Source organism: Trachypithecus francoisi, unplaced genomic scaffold, assembly GCF_009764315.1.
Source record: "Trachypithecus francoisi isolate TF-2019V2 unplaced genomic scaffold, Tfra_2.0 Lachesis_group8, whole genome shotgun sequence".
Lineage (NCBI taxonomy): Eukaryota > Metazoa > Chordata > Mammalia > Primates > Cercopithecidae > Trachypithecus > Trachypithecus francoisi.
The window spans coordinates 80,022,018-80,046,759 of NW_022681473.1; the positions used below are offsets into that span (position 1 = coordinate 80,022,018).

A 24,742-nucleotide genomic window follows, 5' to 3' on the forward strand; every position below is an offset into this window, starting at 1 on the left:
TATAGTTACACCAAGAAGTTACATCTTCAACCTATAAACATTTGTTGATTCCTAATCATATCTTAATTGTTTATAAATTACTGGCTTAAATTATTACCAAAAAGGAGAAGTCTTAAGACCTTGAAGAGTTCCACTAAAAAAAGATGGTAAAAATAAAATATTCTACTTTATTTAATAGTATTATACAAAGGTTAATTTCTTAAGTTTTACAAATGTTCTATGATAACGTAAGATTGTAACATTAAGATTAATATAAGATATAAAGAACTCTTGTATTATATTTTTACAACTTTTCTGTAAACCTAAAACTAGGTCAAAGTAAGAGGTTAAAAAAAGGCTCAATTTATTAGGACCTTACTTCTTTTATACTAGTAAATGTGCTATGAAAGAAAAATAGCATTTTAGGCTTCCCATGTTTAGTCACCAAGTACACATATAATATACCTAACTTTGACTGCTTTGCTACAGTAATTATTTTTAATGCTAAAAAAAGACAAAGCAAATTTCTAGAGAAACAAATCAATAAGCGTTTTTTATTAACTTTTTTGACAAACTGAGAGTAAAACATATGCTACCTAATGATACAACTGTGTCCCTTTAAGTCTAAGATAAATATCATTCAGATTTTTATCTGGACAACAAATTCAAAGGCTCCTTAAGAAGAAAGAAATGAACTACCATGGTCACTAATGCAACCAGACTAAATATAAAAGCCGTGTGTGTGTGTGTGTATAAATCAATGTTTTGATCAATGCAACTAATCTGAGGTTACAGTAACTCACTGCTTTAAATAATATTTCAATTACATGTAAAGATTAAGATACTGTTTAGGGGAAAACAGCCTCAGAAAGAAGTATTAACAAAAAGGCATATTAATCATTGCCTTTAATCAAACTAAGTATCAACCTTTCCCTTAACCCATAAAGACTTTATGTCTCTAAATGGTTCCTAAATCATGGAAGATAACTTGAAAAATTTTAAATACATCTCAAGGTATTAGATGCTTATGTACTCCATGTGGGTCCAACTTTTACTGCCCAGATTTCTTGTCATGGTAGTGTAATGTCATGAAAGTCTGGTTGCCAGATCTTTTTGTTTTTATTTGTAACAGAGCTAAACCTTTTAACAATTATATTAACTACATCTAAGTTATTTGCTATTGGTAGTAGAACGACATATATGCTTTATTAACGAATATAGTACTTCTACAAATTTTTCTTTGTAAGAATTCCATAAATACCAAGGAAAAGAAAAGATTCAAGGGGTTTGGGAAATAAACCCCCTATAATTTTAAATTTACATAAGTTTAATTTATTCCCAAACTTTCTAAGTTCTTCCAGAGTTCTGGCCTTCAGAATATTTCCTAATTTTTCTTCTTGAGCTCTGCACTGCCTCAAACGTATCCAAACGATCTAATTGTGTTACCTATATTTAATATAAATAAAGTACAATATATAATCAACACTGTATCACTAGAATTGTGAAGCTCTTCATGACTTAAAAAAAAATCCAAAAGAATTAAGCTATTTTATTTAACATGTAATAGTCATAAAGCAACTCCATATATTTAGTTTTCTGATATCCTAATGTATTTCCACAAACCTTTTAAGTCTACAATTTTATATAGTTTTCCATTAGGGAGGCAAGGTATATATAATTTCTTTTTATATTTAACTAAAGGTTTTAAGAGGGCTTAGTCTCTAAATCAGTAACAATCAGTCATAACACCATACAAACACATTTAAATATTCAGGAAAGAGGTTTTTAAGATTATTGCTTAGTCTTATAAAATGGTGAATTGTAACCAAATTGGTATCTCTGTATTCTTATTTATATTTCCTATACTCTTACATCATACTGCTTGGCAAGTAATGTAAGTTTTGACATAATTTAAAAATTCAAGTAGTTGTAAACAAATTCTAAATTTGTTAAACAATTCACATATCCCCCTTTATTTACTATACTACCTCAGAATTAATCCTCCTTAAAAAAGTAATCATCCCACATAGAAAAAAACTGCAGAGCTTCATGTCTTCCTTAAATATTTTCAAGTACTGTAAGAACACAAATCCATGAAAAAACTGATTGAAATTTGATATTTCATCTTGCTTTACTAATTATGGAATAATACGAAGACATAAAAAAAATGTTCCTTAATATTTCTTTGCTTAACAGAGAAATACAAAGAAATACTGCAATTATGGTTAGGGGCTATTTTCCAGCCTCTTCAAGTATAGGACACAATTATGGTTCCTACCAGTAAGGAGAAATGAATAATCAATCAATCTTACATAACACAAAAGAAAGATGAGAGGCACAAAAAGACGAACTGACTTTGGCTTTTAAGAACTTAATGTTAACCCTGAAATGCCACATTCAGTAACACAACAACAAAACAAAAGATGACAGCAGCAAGCCACCACTTCACACAGTATTAAGAATTCTGAAATATGTAATAGCCTTCCTCCCATCTCCCACTCAATCTGTTGTGTCGTCTTTTTGTTTTTCCTGCTTTTTAGCTGCAGGCAGTTCAAGGCTTGCCCACTGCATTGGTTCAGCTTTTCTCATAGTGATTTCAATCTTTGTTGCAGTCATAGTTACATAACTTCGCTTTACATCAATCACCTGTAACATATCAAAGAGAATTACAGGAAACTTCGATGGTTTTATTAGTCTCAGAGGAAAACATCAGACTTGCTTATGCCAGTAATCTCAAATCCAAGCTTCCAAAGGCTTCTTTTATATCTAGACTTAAACTTTTTGTAGGATACACTGTTAAGTTATGGATCTATACTTTGCATCAATGTTTACTACAGCACTGTCTTTTATTCTACAAATGATCTCTTAAGTTATCAGAAAAAAAATTATTATAAATTTATAATACTTACACCCCATAATTTCACATTTTGATCAAATTCCTTCTCTCCTTCAAATACAATGTGCACATTTAACTGAAAAAGATATACACAGTTAATTGATCAAATTCAAACTGAAGATTTATGGTATCAAACACTGATTATAAAAATAAGACTGACAAAAATGAATTAAGCTATTTTAAGAAACTGCCAATACTGTATTGTTTCATATGAGAAAAGCTGCTGACAAAAAAGAGTAATTGGCTTCAAGTTTCACACGGATAACTAAGTACTGTATTACTTGATAAATCTACTACAGTATCTCCAGAATGGTTCAGCAGTAACTCTATTATGCAGAAATCTTCATTTAAAATAGTTTCATAGATTTATTTTTTTTTAATGGGAGTCATTATAAAATCTTGCCCACAAATCAGCTGAGATATAAACAATACTTTAAAATATAGTAACATAAAGAATGACGTATAGAAAAGAATTTTTACTCAAAATTTTTAGATGTCCTTACCAATGTGCTATTTGCTTCTACTCGACTAAGTTCTGGAAGTGAATTTTTAGCATATACTGAAATGGTAACTTCACCTCCAGTCTGATGCCAGTCATGTCTACATGGAACAACTTTTTTCCCCTGTAAATATAAGAGAAACTTTGTAAGTCAAATAAGTGCCACATAATTTCTTAAAAAGAGGAATCTGACCCATCTAACTGAGAAAAAAACTACCCCACACAACTAAGCACTTATCTTTAAGTACAAAAAAATTCTAAATTTCCCAAGAGGCTTAAACAACAAAATAGATCATGATACAAAGATTCTTCATAAATTTTAGAATTTGAGAACACACTTACTCCTTCCCTTTGTTTTTCTCTTTTAGGGCCATTAATATTGATGCACATTTAAAAAGACAACTTAAGAACTCCTACTTAATTTAATCCAATTTTAACATTCTGTAACTGTGGGGAAAAGAGAGGTCAGCTTGTTACTGTGTTTATACAGAAAGAAGTAAATCTAAGAGACTCCATTTGCCTCTGTATTTGAGATGCTGTTAATCTGTGACTCTACCCCCAATCTTGTCCTTGCTGGAGACATCGCTGTGCTAATTAAAGTTAAAAAGATTTTGGGCTGTAAGGAATGTGCTTTGTTAGGCAAATGCTTAAAGCCTGCTTGTGGTTGAAGGTCGGTACCATTCTCTTAAATCTCAGTAAAAGAAAAACATCTGTCTCCTGCCCGTCCCTGGTAAATGGAACATCTCCATGTATCTGTATGTCTTACTGCTGATTTACTCCCTTATCTTTTGGCAATAAATACTGAGGGAACTCAGAGACCGGTGCCGGTGTGGGTCCTCTGTAAGCACAGCACCGGTCCCCTGAGCCCCGCTCTTCTTTCTCTATACTTTGTCTCTGTGTATTATTTATTTTCTCAAGTCTCTCGTTCCACCTAACGAGAAGCACCCACAGGTGTGGAGGGGCAGGCCACCCCTTCATGTAACCTACCAAGTACTGTCATCAAAACACTCTTCAAAGACTGAAATGAAAGACATTTGTTTACTGGGATAAATCAGGTAACACCTTAACCTCATGCATGAGAAACCTTATTTATTTTCTACAAATCAGAACCTAGGAAAAAAAAATCTGACCAGTTATTACTTTCTTCCCATGTTAATAAAGAACAAATGATTTCTGGATTTTTCTGATTATGAAAATAATCCTTACATACCAGTAGTATACCACCCTACCAGTATTTTTTTTATAGAGGTAAATGGTGATTTGTTACATAAACGAGAACAATTTAGTTACATAATTCAGGAAACTCTGACACACTACTCTTGTAAACGGTACTATTTTCGTTTTGATAAAATTACATTAACTAAATTTAAATTATATATATCACTTACATTTTTGCCCTTAGCTACTAACTTACTTAAAACTTGCATACATTAAAAAACAAGAAAAATTACATCATTTTATCTAGGATTATACTTCCAAACTTAAGAGAAAACAGTATTTTACTTTCTCAAACTTAAATTTTCAAAATTTTGGAGTAATACAGATTCCCTCACTTTTTATTTAAAAACATTTCTGATAGTTTTGTGGTAGATGAATTTTTATAACTTCAGGGTATTTTCATAATATCCAACCATGTGTCATTAAAAAGCAGCAACTAGGGCCGGGTGCAGTGGCTCATGCCTATAATCTCAGCACTTTAGGAGGCCGAGGTGGGTGGATCACGAGGTCAGGAGTCCAAGACCAGCCTAGGCAAGATGGTGAAAATCCGTCTCTATAAAAAATACAAAAATTAGCCTGGCATGGTGGTGCGTGCCTGCAGTCCCAGCTACTAGGGAGGCTGAGGCAGGAGAACTGCTTGAACCTGGGAGGCGGAGGTTGCAGTGAGCCTGCACTGCACTCCAGCCTGAGGAACAGAGTGAGACTCTGACTCAAGAAAATAAAAGGGCAGGGAGGGGCAGCAACTACAGAATACTCAAATATTGAAATCTCTAAATTAATTTGAAAATTTAATACATTATAAAATACATTAATAGCTAAAAGACAAAAACTTATTGAGCAGAAAGTTGCTCATCCTCTTAAAATTTAATGGGGTTTTGGGAAATTATCTGCATAGCGCCGAAGTCTTTTTAAAAAGCTGTCCAAGGAAGTAGGAAATGATGCTCCCCACCCCCCTTTTTGATAAATATCCCATTAGCAAACAGAGGCATTCAGAAGAATTCCACTGAAACAAGACTGTAATCCTCCTGTCTGGCCACTAGACGGAGGATTTGTGCATCTATAAATGACTGAAGTTTTAAGTGGCCAAAAGAATAATCAGGTCTAAATGCTTTAACATCACCAAATTCACAGAAAAGTAATTTTTAAAAAACAAAAAGCAGGAAGAGGCCATGGAGCTAATTTTATTAATTAAAAAAGACAAAAATGCTTCAATTTTGTCAGGCTTAACTATTTCACAAAACCCCACAAGCTTGCATCAAAACAGATGATGGCTATTTTGCTCAAAAGGCAGTGCACTGGCAGCTTGACTCATATTCATTTTATTTTGTAGTCATATTAAAGGTCTATGGTGAAAAAAGAAAACTTTTAAAAAAATATCTAAAGACAGAATAATTTCAAATCTTTAAAAAATGACTCAGATGAATATAAACACAGTGTGCTATTTTTGGAAGAGTTACGTTACTTACAGCATCTTTTTTAGTCCACATGTGTTTCCCTTTTGTACAGCCCTCTTGGGCTAAGAATGTATTAAAATCAGAAGTTTTTCTTCTACAACAGCTCCAGTATTTCATCCTTTAAATTATCACAGAAAAACTTCAGAAATAAAATCTCACAACCAATTAAATCCAGAAGTATTTTAGGGATAAATCTGATTTTTAAGAAGTCAGTAAGTATACAACTCTAGTATTTTACAAGTGTCTAAATTACTAAACAACTAAAAATGAATGGACAGTATATCAGGAAGACTGTATTTTAAAACCAGGTTGCCATTTATTATAGTAATCTTGGCGTTCCTGAGTTGACACTTACAGAAGCGATACCTGAAACATTTAGTCTTCCTGAATAAAGTCAATTAAAATTATCACCTATTCCAAATCAGCTTTTCACTGACGGCTGACACTCTATTTTCCTTGTGAAGCTACCAAAAACTTGTATGACCAAAGATTTATAATCTATTTCAATAAACCAATATAAACAAATTAAAAATGAATGATTATACAACAAATCCCAAAGTAGGTGAAACCTACTTATTGTTTACTTGAGATAAATCAAAAACAGGAAGTCAAAAATCACGGCAAAACTTCAGGTTTCAAGTCCTGAAGAATGTGGAAACAGAGCGTAAGATGTTTACATAGTGCTGCATTTCTGTAAACTAGAGCATAATACAGAAGAGAGGCTCTCAACTGCAGGATGTGGAAAAGTATGCGTCTTCTTGGGATAATGGTGTCTTAGTGCCCCAGGGCCCAAATTTCTAAATGCCCTGCAGTGTGTAGGACAGTCCTTCAAACAAAACATTTACCCCAAATAGACAGCATCACTTTTAAATACAGGATATAAAGAGAAACAGGTGGTTTATATCACAATGACCACTTAAGAACTGTAACCTTGTCTCTGTTTTCTCATGTATAAACATACAACATACAAACCCCTGTGTTTGTGTAGGCTATTGTGAAGATGTTAATGACAATGTAAGTAAAGTGCCTAATAACCCCGCATGGCAAACAATGTTTAAAGACAGAAAGGTTTAACTTTTTAAATTCTACCGTAAAGTATTTTAATAAGTCATGCATAAGTTACCCCTCATGGAAAATAGGTACTCCAGAATGATATACACAGACTTCTTCTAGACTCTCTAGACCCCGATATGTCTAAAAATGAAACAAAGAGAAAAAAAATTAGATGTGCATCTCACAGTTACATATCATACATATTGCAGTACTGTTGACCTCTATGAACTTTGCAAAATACTTAAATGACAATTACCTAGAAAATCCATAAATCCATCCCATGCCATTCTGTTAAAAAATGAAAAATGATTCCCTTTTGGACTTGGTTAAGTTTTAGGTCCCTGTGAGAAAGTCATATTAAGATACTTTCAGCCTTTTGAGTATGAGATCCCATCCAATCATATTCAAGTACTTACTTAGTACTAATTAGAAAACAATGTTGAAATCAAGGGATTAATACTCTCAATAGAAATACAGTTATGGCATGACTTATGTGTACAGTAAACTCCATGTAGGTATTATCAAATAATATGAGAAATCTAATAAGCAATTCTGGAAGTTCTAGAGTGATGGTGATTTCTTATCCCTATAAAGGGTAAAATGAGCTGCAGACCTATATATATATCCAGGGTTTGTCTGGAAGATCCGGGCCCCATTGCTGCTGTAGATGGAGGCTCTACAGATGAATTCACAAAAAATTATGTTAATAAAACATGGATGTAGCCAGTAGTATATTTTCTATTTTTGTATTTATAGCACTACCTACAAACAGAAAAATAAAATTCTGTGTTCATCTTTTATAAATCCAAAGTACAGTACTAGATGTGTATATCTCAAGATATTTCATAAGAACACAAAACTCGGTATGTTAGCATCTACTAAACTTAATGTTATTGCCCCCACATTCTATTCTTTTCCCCATATTATTTGATGGCACCATACAGACTCAGTTTGTCAAAGCAAAATCCATTACTTCCTTTTCAGCATCTCCTCTCCCTCCAGCCATAGGTAGTCTATAATGAAATCTCATCAATTTTACTTGAATATATCAATTTGTTGATCTTCCTCATAAGCTAGTAGATTTTAAGCAGACTATACTAACAAGTTTCTACTATTTCTCAGTCTTTGATTTCTATTTTCTACTATCTAATTATCAAATTACTATCACCCTCTTGTTTAAAGTTCTTTACATCCACGTCACATCTTATACATTAATCAGTTCTAGGTCATTTACATATTTAAATGTGCCTCCATATGAGAAAACACTCACAGCCCTGAAGCAACGGTTCTTAAATAGAACATAGAAAGCACTAGTCATAAAGAAAATGATGGACAAATTGGATTTTGTTAAAATTAAAAAGCCTGTGTTTATCAAAGTCATCATTAAGACAGTGAAAAAGTACAGAATTTCTGACAAGAGTCACAGATAAAATATATAAAGAATTCCTACAAATTGGTAGGAAAGAGACATGAGAGAGACAGGTAAAAGATTCTGCACACTTCACAAGAGGATATACAAATGGCTAATAAACATACATAAAAGCAGTCATCATGAAGGAAGTACAAATCAAAACCACGATGAAAACACTACACACACTAGAATGGTTACAATACAAAAAAAAAAAGGTATAACAAAATGTTAACAAACTGCAGGACAAGTTGAATCAGCCTCACATACTGCTGGTAGAAATACAACCACTTTGGAAAACTATGTGGAAGTATCTGTTAATGCTAGAGATATACAGATGGGCATACCTAATCCAAAATTTGTTAACTTTTTAAGAGCCAACATGACAGTTAAAGAAAATACTCAGTGGAGCATTTCAGATTAGGGATGCTGAACTAATTGATAAGTATAATGCACATATGCCAAAATTAAAAAAAAATCCAAAATACTAGAAATGGAAATGTGTATATGTGTCACAAAAGTCATGAACAAGAATGTTCATAATATGCCAGGTGCAGTGGCTTCACGCCTGTAATCCCAGCACTTTGGGAGGCCAAGGCGGGTGGATCACCTGAGGTTCAGGAGTTCGAGACCAGCCTGGCCAACATGGTGAAACCCTGTCTCTAGTAAAAATACAAAAATTAGTCAGGCGTGGTGGGGGGCAGCTGTAAACCCAGCTACTCAGGAGGCTGAAGCAGAAGAACTGCTTGAACCTGGGAGGTGGAGGTTGCAGTGAGCCGAGATCCTACCATTGCACTCCAGGGTGGGTGACAAGAGCGAAACTCCATCTCAAAAAGAATGTTCATAATAGCATTATTAAAAAATATTTTTAAACTAAAGGACAAATAAAGTAGAAATTATTTGTGGCACATTCAAATAATGACATACTTTAAAGAAATAAGACAAAACCATAACTACATGCAACAAAGATAAATAAAACAAGCATTATTATGCAGAAGAAGACAAACAAGAGTACATATTCTATGGTTATTTTTACATTAAACTCTGAAACAGAAAAAAACTTATGTTGATTGACAGAAAAACATTTGAGGGAGATAATGAATGAGAAAATACATAAGGAGTGCTCTGCACTGCTGGTGTGTTTAACTTTGTGAAAATCCCTTCAGCCATAAATTTATATTGATGTATCCTTTAACAAACTTCAATGCTATGTTTCAATGAAAAAGACTAAAAATTTCTTCAATTTCAATGGCCTCCACAATCTAACGTACGATCTAACTTCCCTGCACCACTAAACCCTTTTAGGATCTGGCCAGGTCTACTTATCTCTATTAATCTCAACTCCACAGCAGCAAATTTGTACCATTACATCATTTTCTCTATACTTCTGCTATCACTTATGCTTGAAATACCCTTCCTGTCATTCACTTTTCAAAACGCATCTGATACCTTCTCCTTGATCTTCCTCTATTACCCTACCATTTGCACTGCCTTCCCCACTCCAGTAATTATTAATTCCCTTTTATCTACTATTTCTACCTCATACACATGTAAATACAATTATATCTCCTTTCCTTAAATGATCTAAAATTTAACATGAAGAAAAAGTACAAACCTGCCCCCACCCCATTTTCACCTTGTTGGTCAATGGTGTCACCAACCACCCAGATGCTTGAATTCCCTTCACATCGAAACCATTAGCAAATCCTGCTAATACAGGCAGATGCTCCTTTGCTTACAATGTGGTTACAGCCTGATAAGACCATTGTTAAGTCAAAAAAATCTTAAGTTACACCATGGTAAGTTGGGAACCATCTGTACTTTTAAATTCTATCATTCATTCTACATGCACTGTTCTAAGCATTGAAGATACAAGAACAACAAAAATCCCTATCCTCACAACTTTTACTCAGCGGGGGGTTAGATGGTATAGATCAGAAGCAAAATAAGTATGCAAAATAATATAAAGTCGTAAAAGCAATGGAGAAAAACCGAAAGGGAGAAGAAATGCTGGAAGATATGCACGTTTTATATCAAGTAGCAAGAGGCAGGAAAAGGTCTTACTGGTATGTTCGACTGCATCCCACATTTAATCACTTCTCAACAAACTACTCTCCAATCACATTATCTGGTCTTCCATAAGAGCATCCTAGCTGGTTTCTCTTCTTCCAATTCCACTCCTGCTCCATCACCACATATTTACCACTCACCACAGAATCTTTTTAAAATCCTTCCGTAAAGTAAATAATAGCTTCTCATAATAATTAGAATAAAGCCCAAATACCTCATCCTGGCTCAAAAGAACCACCATAATTTTGTCTCTCTCTCACCTGCTATCCTTGCCCAAGCTCCACAGACCTTGTTATTCCTTGAATAGCCAAGTTCTAAAGCCTCTGCTCATGCTACTGCATCCAAAACACTTCACCCAGGTTGACATAATCCATCCAGTACAATATGAAGATTTCCGATTTAGTGTTACTATCTCAAGAAAGGCTAAGCACTCGTTAGTATGTTTTATTTTCTTATCATCCTGATTTTGTAATATCTACCTACCTATTTGTTGCTCTTCTCCCCATTCTAGAATATCAGCTACATAAGAACAGAAATGTTTGCTTTATTTGATACTATGTCTCCAGCCCATAAAATGTCTGGCACATAATAAGTGCTCAGTAAATGTTAAGTAAATTGGAATTACTTATTTTCATTATTCTACTGGACATGATGCTACTCAGACTCTCTTACCCATGATTGTAGCCCTAGTCTCCAGCATAATGTCCAATATATAACATGCATGCAAATGTATGAATTGAGTCAGTGAACTGCACTTTTCTCAAAATTAAAATTTTACTTCATAACACATCACGAATTTTGTAATATATACCTTTGAACACCCTCCATTCTTACATGAGGTCCCAATCTTAATTTCATCATTGTCTTCTTCTGAAATAAAGAAAAAAAATCAAGTTAAAAAGTTAAAATAGAACTTCACTGTGGCATCATTCTTAAAAAGGTTTTTCCAGAAAACAGTTTTTAAAAAATGACTGTGACTAGGTTTTGCTTATATCCCCAAAATGATATATGACACATTTCTTCTTCTTCTGAGTACCTGGTGTCTTCGACAATGCAGGAAACAACTTTTTCCATAACAAAATGTTATATCCAATATCTTAACTTTGTAAAATAAATCATGAAAGGGTGTTTTCCTCCCATAGTACCAGGTATAAAGTCAGAGAATAGTGAATATATTTTGTATAATGTACAAGAAAACATTTTAAAATATCAAAGAAATTTAGCTGATTCTTAAAAAAATAATGAACCATAAAAGAAAAAAAATTTAATATAGGTTCTCATTTTGAATAAAGACATGGAATTAAACTATTAGGTTCTAGAGTATTTGTAGTTTTTCATATCTGACATTTAGAAGAAAAAAAGTTTCTTAACTACAATTTGCTACTTTTCCCTATTTATATGCAGTAAACTACTGTTCTCTCTTTTGGATAACTGCTTAACTGCACCATAAAATAATTACAATAAAACAAAATAAAATCTTACCTTTTTTATCTTCTTCATTCCCTGATGACAGTTTAAGTTTATCAAGTGCTTGTTTTAGGGAGGCAGATATTTTTAATTCCAAATTTGTCATTGGTTCATCTGGGCTGGAGAATTTTGAAACCTTATTACCATTATTTATATACCAAAATATTTCTTTGTACTCCAATTAATAACCTTAAAAGCTTTTTGAGAAACCAAATGCTTTGGGAATCAAATGATTCCCATTAAAAAGTTAAAAGAAGGTATTTTATAAATAATTGTTACAATGTACTACATTCTGTCTTAACAGAAAAGCTCCTTATATTAGAATAGCAAGTCTCAAATAATCATGCTATTGTCAGCATATTTAATTATTAATCAGTTGCACTAACGAGAAGGGAATAGACTAGGAATTCAACTTTTTCAAGATGAGTAATGCTGAGGAAGGGACCATAATGTAGTTTTATATCCCATGTCCAAGCTAAATGCTGAGCACATAATGAACATGAAATATAAGTAAGTTCTAAGTGAATCCATACTTTTACCAGTGGGGATAATTTATGTGGACACTGGCATATGGATCTGTAAATTCAGATATAATCGTATTGCAAGGCAATTTCAGTAGGGTTAAAAAACAACATCTAACACTTCATAATGGCTAAGTGTTGTATACACAATTTATTTAAGTCCATTCAATAAATAAGGATTAATAATATTAATAAACAGAGCAACAAAAACAAAAATTGCAGGCTATTCGTTCTATATCCACAATGAAAAATCTGACGAAAGAGGCATTTTAAAAGCACATAGGCAAGGCATGGTCGCTTATGCCCATAATTCCAACACTTTGGGAGGTTGAGACAAGAGGACTGCTTGAAGCCTGGGCAACAAAGAACCCTGTCTCCACAAAAAATAAAACACATTAGTCAGTCACTGATATGGTTTCCCTGTGTCCCCACCCAAATCTCATCTTGAATTCTAGCTCCCATAATCCCCACAAGGTGTGTGAGGGAGCTGGTGGGAGGTAACTGAATCATGGGGATGCATTTTTCCCACGCTGTTCTCATGATAGCGAATACGTCTCAGAAGATCTGATGGTTTTTTCTTGCCTGCCACCATGCAAAACATTCCTTTATTACTCCGTCTGCCTTCCGCCATGATTGTGAGGCCTTCCCAGCCATATGGAACTGTGAGTCCATTAAACCTCTTTTTCTTTATAAATCACTCAGTCTCGAGTGATTTCTTTATAAATCACTTTGTTCGTAACAGTGTGAATACAGTAATAGTAGCATACACCTATAGTTCCAGGGAGGGTTAGCCAGGAGGATGGCTTCAGCCCAGGAGTTCAAGGCTGCAGTGAGCTATAATGCCACTGCATTACAGCCTGGGTAAGAGAGGGACTGTTCCTCTTAAAAAAAAAAAAAAAAAAGTAAAAACCTACATCCTCATAATTTGTATAATACCACGAAATGAATTTAGGATAAAATATTTAATTTTTCTCATCTCCCTGCCTTTTTTCTTTTCCTCTTTTAAAGAGTCAATCTCAAGATCCTCCTGCCTCAGCCTGAGTAGCTGCAACTACATGAGCATACCACCAAACCCAGCTAATTTTTTTTTTCTTGGAGAGAGAGGATCTCGTTCAGATTGGTCTCAAACTCCTGGGCTCAAAGGATCCTCCCTCCTAGGCTTCTCAAAGTGCTGGATTATGAGCTTGAGCCACAGTGCCTGGCCTCTTACTGCCCTTTAGTAAAATAATGGCTCAACCTTTAGAGAAAAAATTAACTCATACTATTATAGTACAGACTCTATTATATTACTAAAGAGATTAACAACAAGCCATGACAGAAGTTTTGTCTTTTCCCAATTATTTTTCTAACTGCTAAATTGGCCAACAAAGCATTCAAAGGTCTCTTCTAACTATGAAGATGGAGAGAGAATAAAATCATTCTGAGTAGTTTCCTTAGCAATAATCTGTACTCAGAATGTAATGAACAAATAGGTATCTAAAGTTTCTTAGGGTTCTTATCTTGGTTCTATATTATTCAATACTCTATAAATTTAAGTAGGATCAATGCAGAATAAAGGGAAAATCATGAGTTCATAGCATGAATAAAAATTACAATAGATGCCTACTTGCAGCCAAAAAAAAAATTCACTTTTTTTTAAGTTCTGTAGTTTTCTTCTAAAACAATTTAGTACTCAAGTGTAGCATGAAGAAGACCTGGTTCAACAAAGGTACTCAATATACATGTGTGGGAATCCAGAGTCTGGTTATCAGAAGGTGAGTATGAAGAATCTGTACAATTCTATTGCACAATGAGCAAAAGCTTTTTTAAGACTTTCACAAATATGTCACCTAAATCAAATGCATTAAAAATTGACCAGTAGTAATGAGATTAACAGTAGTTTTCAGGGATCTGAAAGTAAAGATGGATGATTAGGCCTCTGCATTATTTTCTACTTCAAACAGATTCCATGACATAGAAAACTGCTTCAAATAATTTTACCATGCCACATCACTGTGCACAAGAAAAATGTGTGACTTCCCCACCCTGATGATACATGTCCCTGTAATTATGACAATACAATATGCAAATCTGTTACATAGTTGCATTGTGTACATGCTCTCAAGTTGAAGAGAAATAAAAATTTAAGGCAGATTTAAGGGAGAAACCAAATGGTTCAAAGCTTGGTGGCCTACATAGTAGCTACAAATGGTATCATGCTAAATCATAAAGGAAAATACCATGCACAAGTGCTACTATTCAAGTGTGACAAAAATATGTAACTGTATAAAGTGTACCTTGGTCTTTTTATTGCTTCTACTGGCTTAGGGGCTTGAATGATGTGTTCCTGAAATTTAGGTTTTAATTCAGATAGCTCCTTCTTCTCAGTAGTCTTGACTTCAGGTTTGACTGGCTCAGGTGGCTTCTCACTATTATGTCTACCTTTTGTACAGCCCTGTTAATGAAAAATATTCATTAAGAGCTACATATTTTACATTTCATGATAGAAACACTATATTTTCAATTCTTTATTGATTCTATTTCATGTTTTCTCCAGCTTCATTACATTGAATTTAAGAAATTAAAAACAGAACTCCAAATGTGCTATATTTGCTGAATCTCTGAATGCTTTTTTTTTTTTTTTTTTTTTTTTTGAGGCAGAGTCTCGCTCTGTCGCCCAGACTGGAGTGCAGTGGCGCAATCTCGGCTCACTGCAAGCTCCGCCTCCCGGGTTCACGCCATTCTCCTGCCTCAGCCTCCCGAGTAGCTGGGACTACAGGCGCCCGCCACCTCGCCCGGCTAGTTTTTTGTATTTTTAGTAGAGACGGGGTTTCACCATGTTAGCCAGGATGGTCTCGATCTCCTGACCTCGTGATCCGCCCGTCTCGGCCTCCCAAAGTGCTGGGATTACAGGCTTGAGCCACCGCGCCCGGCCTCTGAATGCTTTTTAAAAAAGTTTTTGAATTACACTTCATAAACATCTACTTATTCGATTAAAAATACAGCATAAACCTCTTGTTTACAGAAGAGTTCTGGAGAATCTCACAAAGAACTGTAAAAAATAGTTACACATAAAAATCTGTTACTCAAAAAGGCCTCAATTTGAGACCTAGTTCTCAACATACTTATTAGTTACATGACCTTAAGCAAGACAATCTTTTTAAACCTCCATTTCCTCATTTGTAAAATGGAGGTAATCTTGGGTAAGATATTTTCTGAAAGGGTTAAATAATATAATGCCTGGCACATTTGGCAGGTGATAACCTTCAACAAATGTTAGTCACTTTTCTACTACATTCTCCTGAATTATATATACTCTTTAACACCTCTGAAATGATACAATCAATAGCATTATCAGTTTGTTAGTAGCTTTCGTTTTCTTAGTGGTAAATAAAATGGTTTTATATAAAAGTGGTATATAAAATATTTCAACAGCATCTTAGATAAAACTTTATCGTTCCTAACTGAAAAGGCTTTAAATTGTTGCTCACCACTTTATCCTTCTTGATGTTCTTTCAACACAACAGAATGAACAAATCTAAAATGATAAGCAGGTAACTAGTATCTTAAAACGTTAACTTCCAAAACAGATTCTTTATTTTACAAGCTGTGGAAGGGAGACGAGCTGCTTTTTAAAAGGTGTTATCTGGAAGTTGATGAAGACACCAATCAATCTGTATCAGAAATCAGACTCCTCAAATCTGAAGCTTTCTGTAACATGTATTTTCAGGAAGATAATCTAGAAAAAAAAATTAATACTTACTACAATGCTTAAGAAATCAGAAAAATCAGTTGTTCTTCTCTTACAGCAAGACCAACCCTATGGAAAACAAGAGAAATAAATTAAAAACTCTATTTGCATGGGAACCACGACCCACTAAAACACTCTACTTGCACTTATCTACTTGAATCCTGCAGTAACTTGCGTATACATAGAGTGCAAAATTTCAGTGTTGCATATAATTCACCTAATCAAGTAAAATGAATATTAATCTTTGATTTTTAAAAAACCAATTAACCAATGTTAAAGTGATTTGTGCTGTGCCCTATCATCAAGGGAAGCACCTTTATAAAACAAAAATGGCTTTTCTTTTCAACAATCGGGTCTGCTTATTAGAAGAAAAACACGTTATAATTCCTAAAACTATCACATAAACAATATTCAAAATAAGTATAGGTATTTAACTTTTAAAATCTATTAAGTTAATGATAATAACTATAATTTAGTTTTTAAACCAAAATCTATTACAGTTTCACAATAAGCATTCTATTTTCAGAACAACAAAGATTAACTAACATAGCAGCCAAAGCATTAATAAGTCTTTGAAGGTGATCTTTTCAGTGAGAAGCATAAAGACACAGAAACTATTACTATTTGTAACTTTTGAACAAACTATCAAGTAGTTTACCAAAAAATGGTTTTAATAATTATCTCTTAATTCCAATGTTTATAGAGAACAGGGAAACAAAAATGCAAAATCTCAAAACTTGGAACTTCAGATGAAGATTTGGGACTAAATTCAGATTAAGAGGCAACTTTGCACACATCCACCTGGACCTCGCTGATTTTCAAAAGACTGCATAAAAATTTGGTAGTGATTTTTCTCATAATATGCACCTGTAGCCCTTTTCTTTAAAGGTAATTTCAAATATACTATAATTCAACTTTCCTTTATTTTGAAATTTAATTATCTTTTACTCTGAGATGTAGATCAATCACTACAACCTTAAATATAGGGTTTAAATAGCATCAATAATATAGTCAACAGAAAAGTTATTCTACAAGAAAAAAGTTCTACTGTCTTAATCATGTACTGAATTATGTCAGATACTGTGATACATACATGTAAAATATGACATAGGCCAGCTGTTTCCAAATGCCAATCTGGATTCTATGCTAGTCTTCAGTACAATGAGAAAAGGAAAGATAAATTTAAGTTACATGAATATAAGGTTGCTAGTTGTCTTTTTTCAGCAAGATTGTCCTTTTCTCCGAATATGCTCCTTCCGATACTAAAATAGTCTTTCTTTTGTCAATGCAATGTTTAACTTCTTACTTGGTCAATCAACTAGTATCCCTTTATTGATGTATATACATTGTGTCTGAAATCTTCTGGACTGTGAAATCCAATAACCTTGGAAAGTCTAGGACTTTAAGAAATGGTTATAAAATAGAGACCATAATAAACACTACAACTGCAGAAGAGAGAGAAGCAAAAATACTTCCAAGTGAAATCATTAAGACTTGGAGTGATTAACAATGAGGTAAGAGAAAAAACAGGCAATGGACCAAATGATCAGAAAGTCAGTAGTATCATTACTGGGAGTAGTAAAGTTGAGAGGTAGACTACTTTTGGAATAAACGGTACACACTAGAAACTGGTCTGACGTTGCCAATGAGACACATAAATAGAAATGTGTTGTAAGAGCCACCAGTGTAGAGGTGACATCTGAGAAAACGAATGAATGAACTGAATGAGAGAAAACAGCCAAAGGTTACCTTTAAGAGCTAAGAGGAAAACAGAATAGGGAAAAAAAGAAAAAGACACAGTAAAACAAAAACAGCAGAATAAATGTCAGTCTAGGAAAGATAAAATTCCCCAAAAGGAAAAATAAACATTTCCACAGCACCACAGTTTCCACCACCACAAAGATTTGTAAAAACTAAAAAAAATGTATAGAGGAGTAAGGTCTCAACTTGCCCTACTGAATGTCTTCTGTTTTCCTCACTCAGGACTAACCAGACTAATACATCTTTTGTTAGATTTGGTGGTGTAACAGTGAAATGCCAAAACAGTCTAACTACTCTCTGGAAGGTATAATTAGACATTTAAAGGGCCCCAACAATATTTAAACATATTAAGACTGCTTATGTTCCTGAGAACCAAAGTTGCAGAACCTAAAACCATGGCAGCCCTACCACAGCATTATCTTTTGAGATACACAAAGGAAACTCTTTAAATGTATCATATTATCATGAATTTTAAAAAGACAACCAGCAAAAATCTAGTCAAACAACATTCTACTAATTCTCCAGAACATCAAAGAAGTATAGCTGGAAAACAGGTAACATTTCTTTGAAGTAAAAACACTCTAAATTTACATGTCTGTTCCGAGACTGGCATTTCTGTGCCGAGACTGGCACTAAGTGTTTATAACAATCTTTTCTAAAATTCAGAGCTGTTGTTAGCCAGTAGTGACAGACTGAGATTCAATATTACCACTCTATTTCCCCCCAAAATTAGGAAAGTGAAGAAAGGGGTGCAGAAAATGAAAATAAAGACCAGGCACCGTAATCCCAGCACTTCGGGAGGCTGAGGCAGGTGGATCATCTGAGGTCAGGAGTTCGAGACCAGCCTGGTCAACATGATGAAACCCTGTCTCTACTAAAAATACAACAATTAGCTGCGCATGGTGGCAGGTGCCTGTAATCCCAGCTCCTCAGGAGGCTGAGGTGGAATCGCTTGAACCCAGGAGGCGGAGGCTGCAGCGAGCTGAGATCGCGTCACTGCACTCCAACCTGGGCGACACAGTGAGACTCCATCTCAAAAAAAAAAAAAAAAACACACACACACGAGAGAGAGAATTAAAATACAATTTTGTAACTGGAAAAGACCTTAAGATCACCATCTACTCTCTTTTCTTTGCCTTTAGTGGAGTATACACTTAAAGCACCCCCCCTCCAAAGGTCATTAAGAAGTCACTAGCTGACAAAAAAAAGATGAGAAAACAAAGATTTAGTATTACATCTCTCAATTTACTACACAGATATGAAGAAAATGAAAATATACTTCCTACCTTTAATGCATCATGAAAGACTGGAACACCTGGGTGGTATGTGCAAGCATCTGCAGAAAACAGAAGGAAAAAAGTACCACTCTTTTTACAATGAAGAAAAATGTATACATGATCATCTCCTTAAGGTGTTAACCTTTAATCCTTTTTCCAAATGCAGGTACCTTAAAAAGGTACAAATGACTGAGTTTGATGCGCAGCACAAAGTGTACTATATTAAAATAGTAATAATTCTAATTCAAGAGTATGATGACTAAGGATAAAAATACAGAATTGTTTACGTGTAACAATTATATTTTACATTCCCCTAATCTTGGTAGTAAAATTTGTTTAGTACCAAAACTTCAAACCCCCAAATTTTGACCAGCATTTTTCAAATCTGCTTTTACAAATATACTATCAAACTTGAAGTATTCTTACGTGCATTAATCCATAAAAGTTTCACAAGAGATTTCCTAAAAGGCATTTTGTAATAACAGGCTCAAGATTTTAAATACCGTAAAGATTTTTTTGCAGTATCTAATTGCTAATTTAACTTTCCTAGACAGCAGTCAATTCCTAGCTACAAACCTCACTAAAAAGATGACTAGGGTGCCTCTATCCGCACCCCCTCTCCCCCTCCCTGCACCGTCTGGGAAGTGAGGAGCGTCTCTGCCTGGCCGCTGTGCAACCTTCCAAGTGTGAAGTGACAGCCGTGTGTGTGAACTTTCTGCCTTCCCCAAGTGTGAATTTTTGACATTAAAGTTTACTTTTTAATTAAAAAAAAAAAAAAGTCGTCTAGGCCGGCCCGGTGGCTCACGCCTGTATTTACAGCATTTTGGGAGGCTGAGGTGGGCAGATCACCTGAGGTCAGGAGTTTGAGACCAGCCTAGCCAACATGGTGAAACCCCTCATCTACTAAAAAATACAAAAATTAGTCGGGCGTGGTAGTGCATGCCTGTAGTCAGAAGGCTGAGGCCGGAGAATTGCTTGAACTTGGGAAGCAGAGTTTGCAGGGAGTCAAGATCAGGCCACTGCACTCCAGCCTAGGCAACAGAGCAAGACTCCATCTTAAAAACAAACAAACTCTGAACTTCTACAGGCTATTTTCAAGATTCTCACTGGGTGTTATTCTGTACTTCCCTCCCCACTACACCATCAATCTTTACTTCTCTTATGTAAAGGGGTTTATTACAATTTGTGTTGGGAACAGGCTCCCAAATCTGGCTATAAACTGGCCCCAAAACTGGCCATAAACAAAATCTCTGCAGCACTGTGACATGCTCCTGACAGCCTTGACGCCCATGCTAGAAAGTCGTGGGTTTACCTGAATGGGGGCAAGGAACCCCTGGCCCACCCAGGGCGGAAAACTGCTTAAACCACAAACAACAGCATGAGCGATCTGTGCCTTAAGGACACGTTCATGCTGCAGACACCTAGCCAGAGCCCATCCCTTTATTTTCGGTAAGGAATACTTTTAGTAAATCTTATGATTGGCTTGCTGTCAATAAATACATGGGTAAATCTCTGTTCGAGGCTCTCAGCTCTGAAGGCTAAGAGACCCCTGATTTCCCACTCCACACACTGTATTTCTGTGTGTCTTTAATTCCTCTAGCGCCACCAGGTTAGGGTATCCACGACCGAGTTGGTCTCAGCAATTTGCAAGATGGAGTACCATATTTTTAAAAATCAGGTAACAGTCAGCTTCATCCCTCCGCAATCTGCTTATAAGACTATTCTTTCACCCTTTCAATTCTATTTAGCTTTCAATGCTCTACAACAACCTTGTCCAACATGCCACCCCAGACGACTCTGAATGTAGCCCAACATAAATTCATAAACTTTCTTAAAACATTATGAATTTTTCTTTTTTGTTTTCTTTTAAGCTCATCAGCTATCATTAGTGTTAGTGTATATTCATGTGTGGCCCAGTTACTCTTCTTCCAGTGTGGCCCAGATAATTCTTCTTTTTCCAGTGTCGCCCAGGGAAGCCAAAACATTGGGCACCCTTGCTCTACCACCTGATTCCTGGTGCTACCTCAAAGTAATTCATTAATGGTGCTCACAGAAATCTCCCCGCTCCGTTATTAGCCAGTATTGCTTTCTTAGTAACCATGTGCTGCACAGATACCAGCTAATGTAGAAACTGTTAGAGGTCTCTTCCCAATATAGTAAGTAAACACGTGGATCAGAAAGATGTCATTAATTAAGGGTAGTTGTGGAATTAAGGGCCGAAAAAGGAGGCTGGAAATAAAAAAGGATACGCAAAAGGACATGAAGTTGAGAGGGGAATGGAAGTAGAAAACAGATTCAGTATTTTCAAACACTAAACTTAAACATAAAACACACAATGTATAACAGAGTCAGAGGCATAAAATGTCACAATGATAGTCAATTTTGGCAGCATGGCAGCAGGAATGAGTCAGATCTGAACCATACAACTAGTATGAACACAATTTGAAAGCCACTGCCTTCAAAAACAAGAAGTAACAAGTAAATGGACATTCTTCATCGTTTCTTTAATGTCCATCCTTTCTTTATCAGTTTTAAGAGTTTTGGTAAAATTAATATTTTATGGGTGAGAAGCTACAACACAGTAGTAGTGGTTAAGTGTCCAGGGCTTCTAACACTGGGTCTGACCCTGGCTAAATTCCTCACTGAGCTGCTCGCTAGTAGTTCCCTCAGTTTTCCTTGTATACGTCGATTAAATAAAATACTGTTTGTGAAGCTGTGTTTATTATAGAATAAGTGTTTAACCTATGTAAGTTACCAACTGTGTCTCCCTTAAACACCCTTTAACTTGCGTTAAAAATTTAAACGTTCCATCAGCTTAAAAGGGAGTCTAATTTCTGTCCCCAGGAGAAAAAATAAATCATGAGACTAAGTCAACAAGCATGGTAATTATGCCACAGCACCAAAAAAAAAAAAAAAAAAAAGGATTTATTGTAGATTAAGAAATATTTAAAGATAACGGATCGAGCATCTGGCTTACGCAAAATGTAACTTGCTTGTGTATTTACCTCTTTTAACTTACTTCCGTCAACTGTACAAAGGCAAACCTCTTCCTAAAAAACCTCCTAACCAACCTTGTAGTTTTTGTCTCCTACTCCGTATCTCCATTTTCTTCTCCTTTCCATTCACTCAATTTACTTGAAAAATTTATTCTAAGTCTCTTTAAAAACCGTCATTTCGCAAAAGTAAATATACTTTTAGCGATCTTATTGAAATTTCTCTGCTGTAACTGATACTGCTGACCACCCAATTTTTGAGACGGTTTTCCTGGTCGCTTTGTTTCCTAGGCACTGCAACAATTCATACATGGATACAGACTTCCAACAAATGACTGTCTCCCCTGAACTTTACTCTTCCATAAGCAAAGCGTCAGTCTTTCTCCTGTATTCCATATTAAAGCAGAATATCTGCAGACCTAAGTGCAATTAATTTTTTACACAGGCTGCCAACACCAAAGGGCTTTAAAATCATTTCTCGATTTTGTCATCCACTGAAATCTCACAATTTTCCTCTTGAGTAGCATCATATTTGCATCATAAAAATGTCAGTGGCGGTAACCTAAGTATTGCATAGGTTGGATTTTCCTTTTCCTTAAAACCCTGTATCAATGGTGTTATTTTAAATAGCGCCATCAATTTACTTGTGTTCCAAAAACAAGTATTTCAAACATCTCAGAGGTGAAGAGTTCAAAAGGCATCAGTTTTCATCTCCACAATAATGAAGGATGTTATTAATACTACCTCATTGAACTGAGCTTCTCTATCAAAAGGGTCTAAGTAACACTGCATGCGTCCCAGGGTTGTTATGAAGATTAAATAAGATGATAAAGCGATAATGTCTGGCATGCAGAAAACACAAACTAAATGCTAATTCAATCTGAAAACGTGTTGTCACTTCTCACAATACGCAAGGAATCATCTTCTTTATCAATCAAAACTTCAATTCACTGATCACTTCCCGTCCTTCATCTAATAGTCATTTTCGCTTTGTATCCTTAAATCGACATCTAGGTGCTGTAGATGACATTCGCTCATTTTACAGTGGAGTCAGCATGGTAGTAAAACGTGGAGGCCACAACAAGAACAAGCAACAAATGCCGCTAGTAAGAAAAAGATAACTAACGAACCACCAGGATGAACCTATCAAAATAGCGTAAAAATACAGAGTATTGTGCCTTACCAAGAACACTTGTAAGAGGTTTGTAACAGTGGATCGACTGAACACAAACTTCTACAAGGAAGAGCTTATATGCTAGGGCAACCCGCTGCTCATCCCAGCCACCCCTCCCTCTCGCGCAGGCAATCACAGCCAACACTCCTTGGGGAGCTACAAAGCAAGCTCACCAGCACCTCGTTAACTTTTGCTTCCCCGAGGAGAAAGGTGTTCTAAATTCCAGGCGACTTAAAAGGAGTGAGGGGACGACGGGGGAAACACGTGGATCCAGAGGTGCGTCTCTCTCCGCAGAGGCAGAGGGCAGTCAAGCGCCGAGGCCGGGCGCTCGCCAAGGGAACGCGGCGCACCAGAGGGGCGGCCGGCGGGCTGTGCGGGCGGCCAAGGGAGGCCCAGGAGAGGCATGGACCTGGGGCCGCGCGAGGACGGCTGCAGGAGATCCGCGGACACCCTCGGGCCCAAAGGGCCTCCCCCACTGACGAGGTGGAGAGGGGCGGGAGGGCTCGCGGCGCGTTCCTCTTACCGTCGGAGTTGGTCTCGGGATCGAAGCGCTGACCGCAGCCCCGGTTGTAGCACAGCAAGGCCATTTTCTTTTCCCACTGTCACAGGCAAGGGCCAAGCACCGGGAACGGCGAGAGGATGCGTTAGCCACTCCCGGGTGGCTAGCACCGGTCTGACAACTGAGGCGGCTACCGGCTTCCGGAGACGATCTGTTGCGTTTCAGGAACCTTCGCGAATTTTCCGGTCGCGCAGGCGCAGAGGAAACGGGGAGAGGCGGAGGTAGCTGCGGGAGGCCGGCACTAGCCCCAGCCGCAATAGGTTGGACTACTGCTGGTAGCAACTGGGGATCGGAAGTGGAGCTCAGACAATAGCCGAGGATAAATGTACCGGGCAGAAAATGAAGGTGTCCAAGAGACTGATAGCTCTCTTCGGACTTCCTCACTGCTCACTGGCTGTGGGTATCTCCCGCAGCAAAGTGGCCGCCCCGCCCTCACATCCCCTGCGATCCAGAACCCTTCTTCTTGCCTTGAGGCTGCGCTTTAGACAGCCCGGTGGGTATCTGTTTACCCCTTAACAGTGCACATTAAGTGCACAATCGTACAGTGTTTCCAAATCCTCAGGATAGACGTGTGAGCTTAGTAAATGAGGAGAGGAATAGCGGACGAACTTCTCCGTGTGTCTGTGTTTCGGTGTCCTCATCTCAGGAGCAATTTTAGTAACAGTTGCGGTCACATTACTTGC

The 24,742-nt window shown here is 36.2% G+C and overlaps 1 protein-coding gene across 1 annotated transcript; it reads right to left on the reverse strand.

Moving 5' to 3' along the window:
• Positions 1 to 507: 507 nt before the first annotated feature.
• CHORDC1 (cysteine and histidine rich domain containing 1) lies at positions 508 to 24,497 on the reverse strand. The gene is made up of 11 exons (XM_033207038.1): positions 24,024 to 24,497; positions 19,343 to 19,392; positions 16,308 to 16,364; positions 14,842 to 14,999; positions 12,060 to 12,163; positions 11,389 to 11,447; positions 7,170 to 7,240; positions 6,059 to 6,164; positions 3,379 to 3,498; positions 2,889 to 2,951; positions 508 to 2,625 (listed from the first exon to the last, which is right to left on the reverse strand). Exons 1-11 carry the CDS (start codon positions 24,085 to 24,087, stop codon positions 2,479 to 2,481), a joined length of 999 nt encoding a protein of 332 aa, XP_033062929.1. The 5' UTR covers positions 24,088 to 24,497; the 3' UTR covers positions 508 to 2,478.
• Positions 24,498 to 24,742: the final 245 nt, after the last annotated feature.

Coding starts and splice junctions, on each gene's coding strand:
- CHORDC1 (XM_033207038.1), bottom strand. CDS start 24,087: ATGGCCTTGCTGTGCTACAACCGGGGCTGCGGTCAGCGCTTCGATCCC. Junction 15,000..16,307: donor CTGATTTCTTAAGCATTGTA/GTAAGTATTAAT, acceptor TTTCATTAACAG/GGCTGTACAAAAGGTAGACA. Junction 3,499..6,058: donor TGTGGACTAAAAAAGATGCT/GTAAGTAACGTA, acceptor TTATATTTACAG/GGGAAAAAAGTTGTTCCATG.